Genomic DNA, 15,827 nt, shown 5'->3' with positions numbered 1-15,827 from the left:
GCTCGCGAGTGGGTCTGAATCAGGCCCTTAGTCTTGTGAAAAGCCTATTGTACACCTGTCATTATGAATATTGATTATTACTGCTCCTTACATTATTGTTACTAGCTCCCTTTTTTTCTTTCTTTATACGTCATCCATTTAAAATTAAAATATTCAGTTAAACATGTTTACAAATAATAAAATATAAATATATTATGTACATACATGCAGAGACCTCCATTGGTGTAACCAGCAGTGCTGCTGCCTGAGCTCTGTGTACTTATAGGCAGGGTGGCTTTGGCAGGGTTCTCCAGGTGGAGTTGTTAAATGAGAACCCATGAAATACTGCCTGGTCCTTAGATGTTATTGGCTGTTTGCTGGCCTCTGCTGCTTCCAGACTTTCCAGGTGGTTCTTTCTGCATCCAGAGTGAGGAATGGCTGACTACAGAAAGAAGAAATAAGTGATTATTGCATCTTTCAATGTGTAAGATAGAAAAACAGCATTTATGAAACTTCTGTGTGCTCTGTGCCCTCAGGAGAAGCCTACGTAACCTAGAAGAGCCCCTTGGTGTGCAGACAGGATAATGAATTTCCAGAGTCACTATAGAAAGTCTAACTATCACTTTATACTCCAACCTCCAACCACTTTATTTCCCCCCATTCAATAACATAAACATTTAAAGGTTTATTTACTAAAGTGCGGGTTTATAGAAGTGGAGATGTTGCCCATAGCAACCAATCAGATTCTAGCTATTATCTCCTAGAAGGTGCGAGACTAATTATATAAGTAGAATTTAATTGGTTGCTATGGGCAACAATACCAGCTTCAATAAGTTTCTCACTACAATAAAACACCATCTAAGGATGGCATTATGTGCACCCTCAAGGGAAATAAGCACAAAGAGACCTGTCACTTTGTGCTTTCTCCCACACTGCATTGCACCCCAGGCTACTTTGGGCCACTAAGGTAAAAGATGTCAGTGGACTCTGTTATCTCCTCGCTAGGTCTGTACCGGCGCCCAAAAATATATAAATATGGATATAAAAAGACAAGCTAAACGAGGCGATGCTTTTATGCCGCTTTTCACTTTCCTTTTTAAATAGAACCCTGTGTGTAGTGACATAATTAGGGGGGGGGTCGAGCAAGGCACATGCCCTGGGTGCCATTGGACTGGCGGCATGGGGGGCGCCACTGGCTGCGGTCCAAGACAGTGGTTTCAAGTCAGTGTAGTGCAGTCCGCACTACACAGTAAGAAACACCGCCGCCAGCGTGGTACACTCGTACTACCTGGCAGTGGTGTTATTCTACCTGGCAGTGGTGTTATTCAGGTAGTACTCGTACTACCTGGCAGTGGTGTTATTCTTTTAGCTACTGAGAATCAGACAGACAATGGCTGCTGCACCCACGGCCGGAGCCGGGCTGGAGCTCACTCATGGGCTCCGCCTTCTGGCTCCCACAGTGGGTGATGGGAGAGATGTCATGACATCTCTCCCATAGTGCCGAGCAAAGGGACAGAGGAATGGACAGCGGAGGGCACGACAGTAGCGGGGATTCAAATAAGCATTGTGTTTTTTTTGTCTTTGTTCTATATATGTAAGGGGCACTGCATAGGGGGGGACTACTACTGGGGGGGCTACTACTGGGGACACTGTATAAGGGGGGACCATTACTGGGGTTACTGCATTGGGGGGACTACTACTGGGGGCACTGCATAAGAGGCAACCAATACTGGGTGCACTACTGGTGGCACTGCATATGGGGGACTGACTAATACTGGGAACACTGTAAAGGGGGCACTGAATAGGGGGGGAGGACTACTACTGGGGGCACTGCATAGGGGAGACTACTACTAGAAGCACTGCATATGGGGGACCACTGCGAGGGCACTGTATAAGGGGCACAAATGGAACTGTATAGGGGGACTACTACTGGGGACACTGTATAAGTGGCACTGCATTGGGGCACTGTATAATGGGCACTACTGGGAACACTGTGTAAGGGGCACTATATAAGTGGCACTACTGGGAGAAATGTATAAGGGTGCACTACTGGAGGCACTGGGTGCACTACTGGGGGCACTACTACAGGGGACACTGCATAATGGGCACTACTACAGTGGCCACTGCAAGAGGGGCACTACTACTGGGGGAATTAAGGTGCATAGAGTGTGGAAAGGAATGCTCTCAGAGTGATGAGAAATGGTGGTGCGACATGATGAAATGGCCCCAATTTTCAGTGGCCACGCCCCTTGTGGCATGTGGCCATGCCCACTTTTTCGACGAGCACACATACTTTGGGGGGAGGGAGGCAATTTTTAACTTGCCCTGGGCTCCAAATACCCTAGTTGAGCCACTGCCTGTGTTTCCTTATAAACTTATTATGAGGGACAGGGTAATTAAACCTGAAATTATTCACAGATGTGAATTCAGCTATAAGAAAGTATTGTCAAAATAATAAAAGTATTTTCTTATGTACTGTATTTGCACTTGTAGAAAGAAAACTCTTATAAATGTGTCTTGTCAGTAATTACTGTATAGACCTGATCACAAGAATATCTTATTTTTAAATTTCCATTTATAATTATGTAAAAGTAGCCAGGTGGCATATTAGTCACATTGCTGCCTCCTGGCACTGGGGTCATGAGCTCAATTTTCAGCCAAGGCCCTATATGCATGGAGTTTGTATGTTTTCCCCAGGTTGGTGTGGATTTCCTTCCAGACTCCAAACTTTTGATTAAACTGGACATGTGTGTGTTACATGGTAGAAGTGACATGTGCACATCTCCTTATATCTATATGACTGACACTTATACATCATCTGCTGATCTGCATTTAGTTACAGGCTGCCCAGGAGCTCATACATGTTCTGTATTATACTTACTGGAGCGGGTATGTATGGGGGTGCAACTTCAAGAGCTTCAATTGAGACCCAGTCAACATGCTGGAAAAATGGATGGTGGCGGATCTTTCCATGCACTCCGAGACGTCTGGTCGGATCTTTATCGCGCAGCTGAAAAAGTGATTTGTATTTAATTTAGTGACTTTAATTAATACAGCAGACGTGCTCAGCACAATCATGTTATACACATTTCTGTTGCCTGGCACAGAGGAATATAAAGTGATCTGTCATGGCCACAGTATGATAACACTGAGATGCTATCTGGGGACTGTAGCATGTCTCACATTGGGCCTGATACAGAGGAGGATGCATTTAATACATCAGATGAAAGTGCCGGATGTTATAAATGTGTGCATGGGTCTAAGACGCACTGAGCAAGCATCATGATGGTTACCGCCAGGGGACGCAGATTGGAATTTCATGGAGACATATACAATTCTGATAGACGTTCCTGGTCAGTTACTGGGGGTGGCTTATGTCGGTGTGCATGTCAGCAGACAGTGTCATAGACTGCATTGTAAGATGCATTTACACTGGCACCAGTGGCCATGTACCATCGGCCATGTCCGATGGTGCAACTGATGTCCAGTCGATGGTGCATCTATTTGTGCACTGCAGCAGATTACAGCATTACAGTAACAGCCGGTGAGTGTCTCAGTAGACAGCCCATCAGCTGCATAAAGTCACAGTAGCCCATCATCATTTCCCACTCCAGGAACATCTAAGCACCAAATCGTTCCTTCCCATATTCCCTGTCATATGTCTGTGCAACAATGGGGGATCAGGTCTGGCTTCATTATAAAGTGGACAATTGTTTAGAAATTTGGAAATGAAATAATTACTCTTATAAATCTTACTAGACAAATTTATAGTTATATGTAACATCATGGTGTTCAAGGCCAAGTGTACACAGCCAGAGTTCTCCAAAGACCACACATGTGACCACTAGAAATATGTTTATGGGCTTTGTTAGAATAATTAGTATTTTTCCAATTTATCTCACTATACATTAGTAAAAATAGTTTGATGATGTAGTCAGTTGTGTATATACATCCCTATGGGGGTGCAGGCCATACCGGATGATACCAAAATAGCAGAGCTGCAGGAGTTATGGATGATGTGTCATACACACTGTGCTGGTGGCGGGAGCTTCCCATTATCTCCCGTTGTGTTGGGCAAGCACCCAGCATGACGAGTATGAGGGCGTGACATTGCGGTCACACCCGAAAATGGCACAAATCTGGGGTGTGGCCTCATGGGGCACAAGGCCATGCCTCTTTTGCGACTGCAGAAAATTGAGGGGTGTCACCACTTCTGGCGTCACCTGTGATATATATGAGTATATAAGTGTAGCTGGAAACCCAAGGCTGCATACGTGACCTGGCTAGCCACCAAGACTGGCCTGGTAAAGCAGTAAGTGACCAGTATTGCCAAGCAGCGGAGTATCACTCATAGCATCACTCAGCTGACAAGGTGATATTTTATCTATAAATGGCATCAATTGATTTTCTATTGCAGCAATGAGTGGTGCATTTTGTATTGCTGCATTTTGATAAATAGCCCTTTATCGATCTTGCTGCATCCTATTGTGTATGAGAGGAGAATATTTCTGATCAGGAAATTCAGAGCCACATTTATCAGGAGACTTTGTTAATCTCATGTATCAGGAATGGTCTCTCTTATGGCCATATTCAATTTAAGGTGAAATGTCGGAAATGTCATTTTTGCCTATTTGAATTATCCCCGTATTCAAATTACATTGACTTTTCGCCGGTGCGAAAAGTCAGTGATAAAAAAACGGGGTATACGTTTTCACCAGCTTTTTGCTGGCGAAAAAAAGTGCAGAATTGGGGTTTAGGGGTGCAGGCTTACAAAAAATAGCCTGCACCCCTGGAAGTGTCATTTAAAAAAAAAAACTGCTTCAAAAAAAGTGCAAAAATAATCGGGACACCCCAAAAAAATAAGTTTAATTTTGGTGGTTAAAAAAAAAAAATAGGGGAACAAAGTGCCAAACTATCTAAATTAATTCAGGTCGGGTCCCCATGTATGCGGCAGGTGTTTTCTTCATTGCGGGGACAAGCATCATGTGCATTTTTGCATAATTTTAAAAATAACTTTAGGGACTTAAAAAAATGCTTACCACCATTTTCATGTACCCCAAATTTGATAGATTATTTTTTTGGGGGAAATAACTATTCCTAAGTGCTATTCTTCACCACTTCTTCATAGCCGCAAAAATGCACATGCTGCGGCTATTGCAAACCCCGACTTCCTTCAGCAGGTAAAAATGGGGGTACCTATAGAGATCCCCCATGTCTGGACATCTTTAGGGGGGCACCAGGCATATTTCCCAAAAATTCCCATTTTTTTTCGTAGATGGTGCGAAAAGTAATTTTAAAAAACAGGGATAATTTTTCAATTACCTTTAGCAGGTGAAAAAAAAGTGCAGATTTGGGGTTTAGGGGTGCAGGCTTAAAAAAAATAGCTTGCACCCTTGGGAATGCCCCCTTAAAAGAAATGTGCAAAAAAAATAATAAAAAAAAATCGGGACACCCCAAAAAAAAAAAAAACTTTTTTTTTTGGGATGAAAAAAAACAAAAACTAAAAACCACTTCTAAAATAGACAGATTAAATCCACAGGGGTTCCATTATATGCGGCAGGTGTTTTCTTCATTGCGCAGAGTAGCGGCAGGTGCATTTTTGCAGAATTTAAAAAAAATGAGTTTAGGGACTTAAATATATGCTAGTACCCATTTTCATGTACCCCAAATTTGACGGGACCACTTTTAAAAACGAAAAAAAAAGCTAAGTGCTCTTCTGCATCACTTCAGCAATGACGGGAAAAACACCTCCCGCGGCTATTTAAAAATGCAGAACACATTCTGCAGGGCTAAACTGGGTTACCCAGACTGAACCCTCATGTCTGGACATCTTTAGGGGGTCCTAGAGTATTGCCAGAAAATTCCCTTTTTTTTCGACAATACAAATTCGCTGGGTCCCGTTTTCGCTATTTTTAAATTGAATACGGGGATAAAGCGGGCACGCGCCCGATACTTTATCCCGAGAAAATTAGCGATGTGGAGCGAAAAGTCCAGCATGGAGTTTTTGCTCCCAAATTGAATACAGGCCTTAGAGTGGCATCACACGTGTGCTTTATATGCTGCATCTATGCATTTATAAAGCAATGAATTTTAAACATGGCGTCACATGAGCAGCAGGACCCCTCCTCTCTCTAGTGGTGCTGTGGCATGTGCAGCAGATCTGACTTAATGCCAGAATCTATTACACATGCGTGGGTCTCCGGGAAAATGGCCACCGCCATTTTCCCAGTGATTTTTGCAGCACTCTGGAGACAACCGACAGATAAGTATAAAGACTGTATGGGTGCAGGGTGTGCGGTGTGGGCCTTGTGCAATGCACACCCTGCACCCATTATAGATATGCCTCTGATGAGCAGCTAATACTATCAAATCAGGGTCGTATTTAGAGAGGAGGGGGCCCGCGTTCACTCACCATCCGGGACCCCCTCCTCTCTCTCCGGTGGCCATGGTGTACTGATAGCTTCAGTAGACTCCGGGCACTAGCCCAGAGTCTACTGCGCATGCACAGAACACCGTGTAAGTGGGTGCTGTGGCCATTTTACCAGTGATTTCCCTACTGCGCATGCACAGAACACAGTGTAAGTGGGTGCTGTGGCCATTTTACCAGCGATTTCCCTACTTCACATGCACAGAACGCTGGGAAAGTGGGTGCTGTGGCCATTTTACCAGCGATTTCCCTACTGCGCATGCACAGAATGCTGGGAAAGTGGCCGCTTCGGTCATATTCCAGGCGTTCTGTGTAGCGCCAATCCAGCTAAAGCGGGACTTCAGAGAGTGAAGTATTAGGAAGTATGGGAGCAGGGTGTGTGGTAAGAGTTCCCCTGGACCCAGGGGCCCATGTGCCCAGCACATGGGCTCCGTGTTAAATGCTGTTTCATAGGAACCCATTTGTTTTGGTCTGCCCTTGTCACACACAGAGAGGGATATTAAATAGGTCCAAAATTACGGACCTGGCATGATTTCGACAAGTTTGCCTCTTAATTTAAAGCAGCAATCAGTTATATGGCAAAATTAAGTGGTGAAATTATACCATAATCTTGAAACCTATAGCACAGTGATAAATTATATTTTAAATTAAACATCTAGGATTTCCCTCATGCTGTATATAATGTTATTTATAGCCATTAGAATTGTATAAGTGACAGAAATAACATAATATCAAGGTTACCTTTACAATGATGTCTCTGGCTGCTGCGCCTGGTGCTTTAAATAGCTTACGTTGGAAGGTAAGTCTGCTGGTGATCATTTGGGTTAGGATGACACCAAACGAATACCAGTCAGCACCAGCGTTGTAGTTCTTGCCAGACCGCATCTACCAGAAGAGAGATAATAGTTATTATGGCTGTCACCAATCCCTCTCTAATGTACATTCTTTTATCTCACTGCCCCAGTCCATCACTCTATATAATAAGTGTTTATGTGGGGATAGAATACATGGAGGTAGAATAACAATACAATATAATGCTCCAATTCAGAACACTGATGAGTGACTGTGCAAGCTTGTAATCATATTGGCATGTGCTGGGTTGTATGGGGAAGGCTGCATGTATACTATACAGGCATTACTATTACTCAGCTCCTTATTTCATTATTTATATATCATGGATATTTCCCTGACCTGGGATATCAGGAATATAATAATAGTTACTGTCTTGTCTCCTACCTTACTCACCTTTTCTTACTGTTTACATAGTAACATCACAAGACAACATTATAAATCACGTGATGACGATGATGGGCGTCATTATAAAGATCCAAATAAATAACTAAGAACTCCTTGTCATCCCCTCATAATGTGTAACCAGCACCAGTGCTATAGCCAGGACTTGGTACAGCTAAAGCAGAGGGACCACCAGGGGGTGTGGGGATTAGCTCTCTGCAGTGTTGGGTCACCAGTGATCTTGCAGATACAACTGTAACAACGTAGTCACATGTGAGAACCTGAAGTCTCACTAATGCTGGGCATACACGGCCAAATAAAATGTCTGTCAGACTGACAGACATTTTATCTGGCAGCCTGCCAGCCGCAGATGTCGCTGGCATACACTGTGAGATTTCTCTCACAGTGTATCAGCCCGACATCCGCGCTCCGCCCCCGGGGGAGGAGACATTTCCCTGTTCCTTCCATAGGAAGGAACACAAGGAAATGTCTGTCGGCCGCGGCTGGGCATACACTGCCCGATGCGGCCGACAGTTTACCGGTAAATATCACATCGGACGGTCATGCTGGACAATCCGGCATGCCCGACCGAGCAATATTTAACCCTCGATCGCCCCCCCACATGCTACAATTATCGGGGCGATCCGCCGATATCAGGCAGATCGCCCCGATAATTGTAGCGTGTATGGCCAGCATTAGAGATCTAATGGGCCTGACTCAGTGATGTACACAATGCTGATGTTTCCACAAGTGGAGTGATTATTTGCCACTACGCAGGCATCACGGTACATTACCGTAGTCACACGCTGCCAGTTATTAATCACAGTGTAATTGGCAGACAGGGAGCATATGGGGGTGGCAACTGGAAGTGTTGGCTAAAAACACAAGTGTGTCTCGTCCATTTAGGGGTGTGTCACTTCCTGCCTCTGTGATCCCGTACACAGGTAATATGGTTCTGGTGTCTCAGTTATGGCAGCCATTGTGAGTGGCCATAGACTCTCTCAAGAACTGTGAGTAAAATAAGTAGCACATTCCAGGAAATTCTTTCTTGGCTTCTATTGTGGTGCCAGTTTTATTCATTTTGTTATTTATTAAATGTTGTCAAATAAAAAAGTTGCAAAATAATATAAGACTCAGGGGCCTGTTCATCAAAACATAATTATCACATGTGATAATTATGGTTTGAAGTCGCTGCGAGTTCAAACACAGTTTAGGAGGCGTTCATCATGCCTCCTGTTCTAAACTATCACCTACGAAAAACTGCTGTTTCTACGAAGCAGTTTTCCGGAAGTGAGAAACTTTGCACTACCTTTCTTTAAGCTGTGCCTGCGGACTTCACTGCCCCCCTCCCCCCCACCTGGGTGTACGATTCGCCCCACCCCCCTTGTGCAGGTGTACGACCCCCCCTCCCCTTCATGCATGTCCGACCCCACCCCACATGTGTCCGACCCCCCCATTCCCCGTGCTTGTCCAGCCCCCATCCTTTTCCTTAGCCCAGTTTACCTGTCTTATTTTGGTGACCGGGGCAACATGTCTGCAGTGGCCCAGTGCTCAGCTCCGGGGCTCGGCAGCACAGACACAGCAGGGAGGGATCTGAATAGAACCCTCTGCTGTGGCCGCCATGTAAATCTTCACAGGCTGCCGAGTAACCAGCAGCCTGTGAAGGTTATCGGAGGCTGAACACCATCTCAGGAAGGCGTTCAGTAACACAATCAAATTTCGAAAACGTGATGTATAGCCCCGACACTTAGTGTTCACAAAAGTATTTGAAAATGATAATTTTCACATGCTTTTGTGACAAATAAGTGATGATGAATAGGCTCCTCATACTGTATATAACTAAGGCCCTCATTCAGACCCGCTCGCAAGCGGGTCGATGGTCGCGCAATGCGCACGCGCGGCGTGCGCAAGCCCCGTAGCGACTGAGAAATTCACTCACTCCGGGGCTCGCTACAAACGGTGTGGTTGTCGATGCTGATCGACAGCTCACCCCATTTTGTAGGCGGGGTGGGGGGGGGGGGGTGACTGGACAAACGGAGGCATTCCTGAAGACACGCCTGCCATTCGTGGGCGGCCCTACTGACATCACCAGTGATGTCAGTAGTGAGCTTCTGGCTCTATTGGAGCCGGAAGCTCACTGGGGCTTGCGGCAGACGAGACCCTACCACAAGGGTCTCGTCGCAAGCTCGATGGTCGCGATGGTCACAACCATCACCTGGCCGCTCGCAAAAGCTGTGGGTGGTCACCGACAGCTTAGTAAGAGGCCAGGAGGCCGCCTTTAAAAAAAAAAAAGTGTCCGCCCTCATTCAGAGCAAGCGCTCGCTTTTTGCGAGTGGCTCTGAATGAGGGCCTAAGCTCAAAATGCCATTAACACAGCAGGTAGATGACTAAGCCTGTCCACGCACATGTACAATCCAATCATTCACTCTGGTTCTTATAGGATTATTAATCAAGTGTGTATGGAAAATAATGCATTCCATGCAATCAAATGTAGATAGTTACTTCAAATCAATAATCTGATTTAGGTGAGAATGCTCTATCCACAATGATTGTTTTATATCTTAGTTTGTGTATTGCAGTTATATCACCACAGTTTTGCAGACCAGGGACGGTTCTAGGGGCGGGCTAACAAGGCTGTTGCCTGGAGCGCCGGCCCCTAGAGGGCGCCGGTGAGTCCCCCTGTCATTTGCAGGCTTTTTTTTTATTTCATTAGTATTGCTGGCTGCCGGGCTGCTGCGGCTACTGGCAGCCGGATTTATATAGCAGCAGCAGCAGCATACTCGGACGCTGAGACTGAGAAGCTCCGCCTCCTCTGCTCTCAGTCAGTCAGTGCTCTGCTCTGGGAGCTTCCCGCCCGGGCATGGCTGCTTACAACGAGTGTGTGGGAGGATGATAGCAGACTACAGAGCCAACTCGGACCGGAAGACCAGCACCAGGTAAGGATTTTTTTTAAAACTAGTGTACTGTTGTAAGTGATGCTGGGGTGTTGGTAAGGGGGGGGGAGAAATGTGCTGCTGGGGTGTTGGTAAGGGGGATAAATGTGCTGCTGGGGTGTTGGTAAGGGGGGGAAATGTGCTGCTGGGGTGTTGGTAAGGGGGGAAATGTGCTGCTGGGGTGTTGGTGGGGGGAGAAATGTGCTGCTGGGGTGTTGGTAAGGGGGGGGGGAATGGGCTGCTGGGGTGTTGGTAACGGGGGGAAATTGGCTGCTGGAGTATTGGTAAAGGGGGGAGAAATGTGCTGCTGGCGTGTTGGTGGGGGGGGAATGTGCTGCTGGGGTGTTGGTGGGGTGTTTGTAAGGGGGGGAAATGTGCTACTGGGGTGTTGGTATATGGGGGGAGTGTGCTTCTGCGGTGTTGGTAACGGGGAAATTGGCTGCTAGGGTATTGGTGAGGGGGGGAGAAATGTGCTGCTGGCGTGTTGGTGGGGGGGGGATGTGCTGCTGGGGTGTTGGTGGGGGGGGAATGTGCTGCTGGGGTGTTGGTGGGGTGTTTGTAAGGGGGAGAAATGTGCTGCTGGGGTGTTGGTATATGGGGGGAGTGTGCTTCTGCGGTGTTGGTAAGTGGGGGGGAGTGTGCTACAAAGGTGTTGGTAAGGGGGGGACATTGTGCTGCTGGGGTGTTGGTAAGGGGGGGAGAGTGCTGCTGGGGTGTTGCTATATGGGGGGAGTGTGCTGCTGGGGTGTTGGTAAGTGGGGAGGAGTGTGCTGCAGGGATGTTGGTAAGTGGGAGGGAGTGTTGGTTAGTGAGGGGGGGAGTGTGCTGCAGGTGCTGGGGTTTTGGTAAGGGGGGCGGAGTGTGTAACTGCTGCTGGTGTAAAGGAGGGGGGTGTTGCTGCTGGTGTAAGGGAGGGGGAATGTAACTGCTGCTGGTATTAGGGTGGCAGTCAAGGGGGGAGCGAGTAATGGAGGCAGGCTCAGAAACATACCCAGGCAGGTAGCCCTTACTGCTGAGAGGCATCCCTATACACCTGTAACCCTTATCACTGGGGGGCAACATAACCAAGGTACACCTTACCACTGAGGCAGTAGGCTCCTCCACATAACCAGGTACCACTCGCCACTGGAGGCAGGCTTCACCACCTACCTCTACACCTACCTCTATACCTTTTTCTACTTGAGGCAGGCACCTCCACATACCCAGGAATCACTCACCACTAGAGGCAGGTTCCTCCACATACCCAGGAACCACTCGCCACTAGAGGCAGTTTCCTCCATATACCCAGGTACCACTTGCCACTAGAGGCAGGCTTCTCCACATACCCAGGTACCACTCGCCACTAGAGACAGGCTCCACCACATACCCAGGTACCACTCGCCACTAGACACAGGCTCCTCCACACACCCAGGTACCACTCGCCACTAGAGACACAGGGGGTCATTCAGACCCGTTCGCGAGCAAAGGACGCTCACAAACGGGTCGATGTTGCCCCACTGCGCATGCGCACGATGGAGGGAGCTCCGTCGTGCGCATGCGCGAGACCCAGAGAGCGACAGGCTCTCCGTCGCTCCGGGTCTCGCACCAAAGGGGGCGTGTTGTCGATGTTGATTGACAGCACGCCCCCTTTGGTGGGCGTGCCGGCCAGATGGAGGCGTTCCCATGGGAATGCCTACTGTCTGAAGCTGGCCCCACTGACATCAGTAATGATGTCAGTGGGAGTGATTTTGGCTCTGATAGAGCCAAAATCACTCCTGGGCTTGCAGCAGCGAGACCCTACCGCAGGGTCTCGTCGCAAGGGTCTTTGACCATCGCGACCATCATCATGGACGCTCGCTATAGCTGTGGGTGGTCACCCACAGCTATACGAGTGTCCAGGAGGACGCTCCATTTTCATGGAGGAGGGCCCTGATTCAGAGCGAGCGCTCTGGTCAGAGCGTCTGGCTCTGAATCAGGCCCACAGGCTCCTCCACACACCCAGGTACCACTCACCACTTGACACAGGCTCCTCCACACACCCAGGTACCACTCGCCACTAGACAGGCTCCTCCACACACCCAGGTACCACTTAACCCTAGAGACTGACACTGACTACTGGAGGCAGTCTCATTCACATACCCAGATACTACTGAAGAACGGCTCCTGCAATGTATTCTAAAGGGCATTACTGACTGTGGCATAATGTGTTATAAAGGGCATTACATGTGTGTGGCATAATGTGTTAAAAAGGGCATTACTGAGTGTGGCATAATGTGTTATACAGGGCATTACTATGTAAGGCGCATTACTGTGTACAGCAAAAATTCATCGTGAGGGGAGAGCTTGGGGGAAGCCCAGCACCTCGGTAAGTGCTGGGCATGACCCAAAGTGTGATGAATTGTGGGTATTCTGCAAGGACACATCCCCTCCACAATCAGTCATGCCCCCTTTACTAGAAGCGTGAGCAGAGGAACGCAGTCTGTACGAACTTTTTTTTTTGGGGGGGGGGGGGGGGCACGCAAATGGAATCTTTCACCCTGAGCTCCACAATGTCTAGAACCGGCCCTGTTGCAGACCTCTATCTTCTATTAGATGCATATTGTGATGTATATGAATGTATCACCTGATGAAAACAATCTTAGTGTAACGTGTCTACAGTACACATTGCCTATAAATGCATTGTGACATCTTGTTGCACGGCTGCAATGGTGCTTTTTATCAGGAGACAACACGTGGTGGTCTCAGCTTTCAGTTTTCCTAGTGAGGAGAAAACATTGCCATGTACAGTATGTGTCAGTGTAAAGACAGATTCAATTATCCGCAGCACTTACCACATGTCTGCAGCTCCTGGGTTTAATGCTCAGAGCTATTTAATTACTTATCAATATCCACCAGCAGTAAGCCCGCAGCTCATTTATAGCCCGTCTAATTTGAGATGGTAAAAGCAGCTGAATATTACAAATGTCCTCTTATGATATGGAAACTGTTGTATGAAATTTCAGTTTACTTTCCTCGTTATTGGATAGTTTGTAGGTGTAATGTACAGGTGATGTTACAGTGTGCCTTTTGTAGCCATATTGCCTTACACCAGGCTTCTCTATGATATGTGAGTAGTTACATGAGTAACAATAGGAAATCCTGTGCATCTCACCTCAGGAGCGATGTAGCCAGGTGTTCCTGCGTATCCATTGGCTGTTCTGTCTCCCAGCATGTTTTCAATTGCAAGACCGAAGTCTGCAATCTTCAGATGACCCGTTTCAGCAACTAGAATGTTTTCAGGCTTTAGGTCTCTGTGAAGAAAATACAATCTTTGTATGCACTGTGCATATATTATATTAATACGTTAAATAATGTTAAACTTCAAATGTGTAGTTTTGAATGTACGTTTAGGAGCAATAACTACAGAGCCAGCAGCTATTATATTGTAATTTTTAAATTATTGTCCATATGATTCCACTATTTTGTATAGAATTTTCGAAGTTGGTTCAATAAACTTTTCTCAGCCCTGAGAAATATCAGACGAAGTCTCTCAGTTTCGGGGTAGATGAAGTATACTATCAGACCAAATAACATGGTCAGATGTCTGTGAGAGATTATAACCACTAATGAAAATGATTTAAACATCATTCGTCTGGTACTTCCATTTTGTATTTGTTTTTAATATCGGCTTGTTCTGCTTTGGTTGGAACACATTATGATGGGTGTGCCCATGCCTACTGTTGATACAGTGGACAAATTATGGTAGCATGCCCATGGGTTTGAATGATCCCTTACCCCGTTGAGGATCAAGTGATAATTCAGGTGTTGAGCCATTGAATTATTATTTGGATATCTATAATTTGATGTTATTTTTTTCATAAATTTTTGAGGCTTATGTTTTCTATGCTATACGCTGGTACCATAGGAACTGTCCAGAATAGTTGACACATGTCATGGGACATTTTTGTAACACTCGTTACCCGCCTACAATATAAAATATCCATTGGGTGCAATATACAGAGGTACCTCATTCTATCATTGGCAAAATTCACAAACAAGCTAGATAGTTATGTGTTATGTTACTTTGTTTTTTTCAAGCTTTTTTCATTACAGTTACACTCCAAGGAAACTTTTAAGGTATACCCATTAAAAGTCAAGTATTAATGTTTTCATACATATTTAACTGGATTTAGTTTGGTTGTTTTCCCTGTAAGTGTGCCCTCAAAATTAGTTCTATTGTGCCTTTTCTTTTGGGTTATCCTATACTTACCAATCATCTGCCCGATGTGTCAGTCCTGACGTCACAACTGGGCGGGCATTTAAATTTGCCCGCCCAGTTGACCTCACTTACAGCCAGGTCCCAGCAGCACGTGTTCGGGCAATCAGCAAGTCGCCCGTACACACCAGTAGGTGCACCAATATATTAGGGATGTGCAGGCTCGGATAGGTTCGAGTTTGCACGTGGAGTTCGGATTTTTCCCTCCAAAAAAACGGAACTCAGAAAGAGGCAAAACGTCATCTTACATGGACGAACATCATCATTCCTGGACTTTTGTCCAGGAATGATGATGTTCGTCCATGTAAGATGACGTTTTGCCTCTTTCTGAGTTCCGTTTTTTTGGAGGGAAAAATCCGAACTCCACGTGCAAACTCGAACCTATCCGAGCCTGCACATCCCTACAATATATTGGTCCAACTATAATGGTATGACTATTGATCGTACCATTAAAGCAGATATATTGGCCATCTGCTATGCTGCACAGCCAATGCAATATGTCTGTGAATGACGTCATTCACAGACATATCAGGGGTACACACCTGATGACATGCTCGCGATATATCGGTCATTCGATTAATCAGCGGATATAACGCCCAGTGTGTACCCAGTATAAGATGTAGGTGGAAATATGTGGCATTGAATAAAAGTATAACATGTAAAAAGTAGAGCGCAGGCAGACCTGATAATAAATATATTACATTCTGCATGTTCAACTTATAATCCATACTTATATTATTCCATTGTTATAGTGTAGCTTTATACTTACCGATGGACTATGCCCTTGGAATGTAGGTATTGAACCCCACATACAATCTCCGCTCCATAGAACCTGATAGAAAGAGAATAAATCAATGTTTCATTGTTAGGATGTTTACATAATGGCACAAAAATTTCAAGTCAACACTCCCTATGTATTCTGACCATGTCCCTGTCATTTGTTTTATATTTGCTAACTAATTTCTCTTTGGTGATCCCTAGCACTAATCTGACAGTATTCACCTTGCTATAAGATCGGCTA

At 45.9% G+C, this 15,827-nt stretch overlaps 1 protein-coding gene across 1 annotated transcript in view; it reads right to left on the bottom strand.

Annotated features, from left to right (window-relative positions):
* Nucleotides 1-210: 210 nt before the first annotated feature.
* Nucleotides 211-15,827, bottom strand: part of LOC148511693 (protein kinase C delta type-like) — a 44,876-nt gene continuing 29,259 nt past the window's right edge. Inside the window, exons 4-8 of the mRNA XM_088482907.1 lie at nucleotides 15,576-15,638; nucleotides 13,703-13,841; nucleotides 7,148-7,291; nucleotides 2,861-2,989; nucleotides 211-421 (exon numbers count right to left, since the gene is read on the bottom strand). Of these exons, the coding sequence (XP_088339033.1) occupies nucleotides 260-421; nucleotides 2,861-2,989; nucleotides 7,148-7,291; nucleotides 13,703-13,841; nucleotides 15,576-15,638 (637 nt within the window). The 3' untranslated portion in view covers nucleotides 211-259. The remainder of the gene's footprint in view (nucleotides 422-2,860; nucleotides 2,990-7,147; nucleotides 7,292-13,702; nucleotides 13,842-15,575; nucleotides 15,639-15,827) is intronic.

Source organism: Taudactylus pleione, unplaced genomic scaffold (assembly GCF_031769625.1).
Source record: "Taudactylus pleione unplaced genomic scaffold, aTauple2 ptg000296l, whole genome shotgun sequence".
NCBI lineage: Eukaryota > Metazoa > Chordata > Amphibia > Anura > Myobatrachidae > Taudactylus > Taudactylus pleione.
The sequence above is the reverse complement of the archived record's forward strand: the minus strand, read 5'-3'. Positions and strand labels throughout refer to the sequence as shown.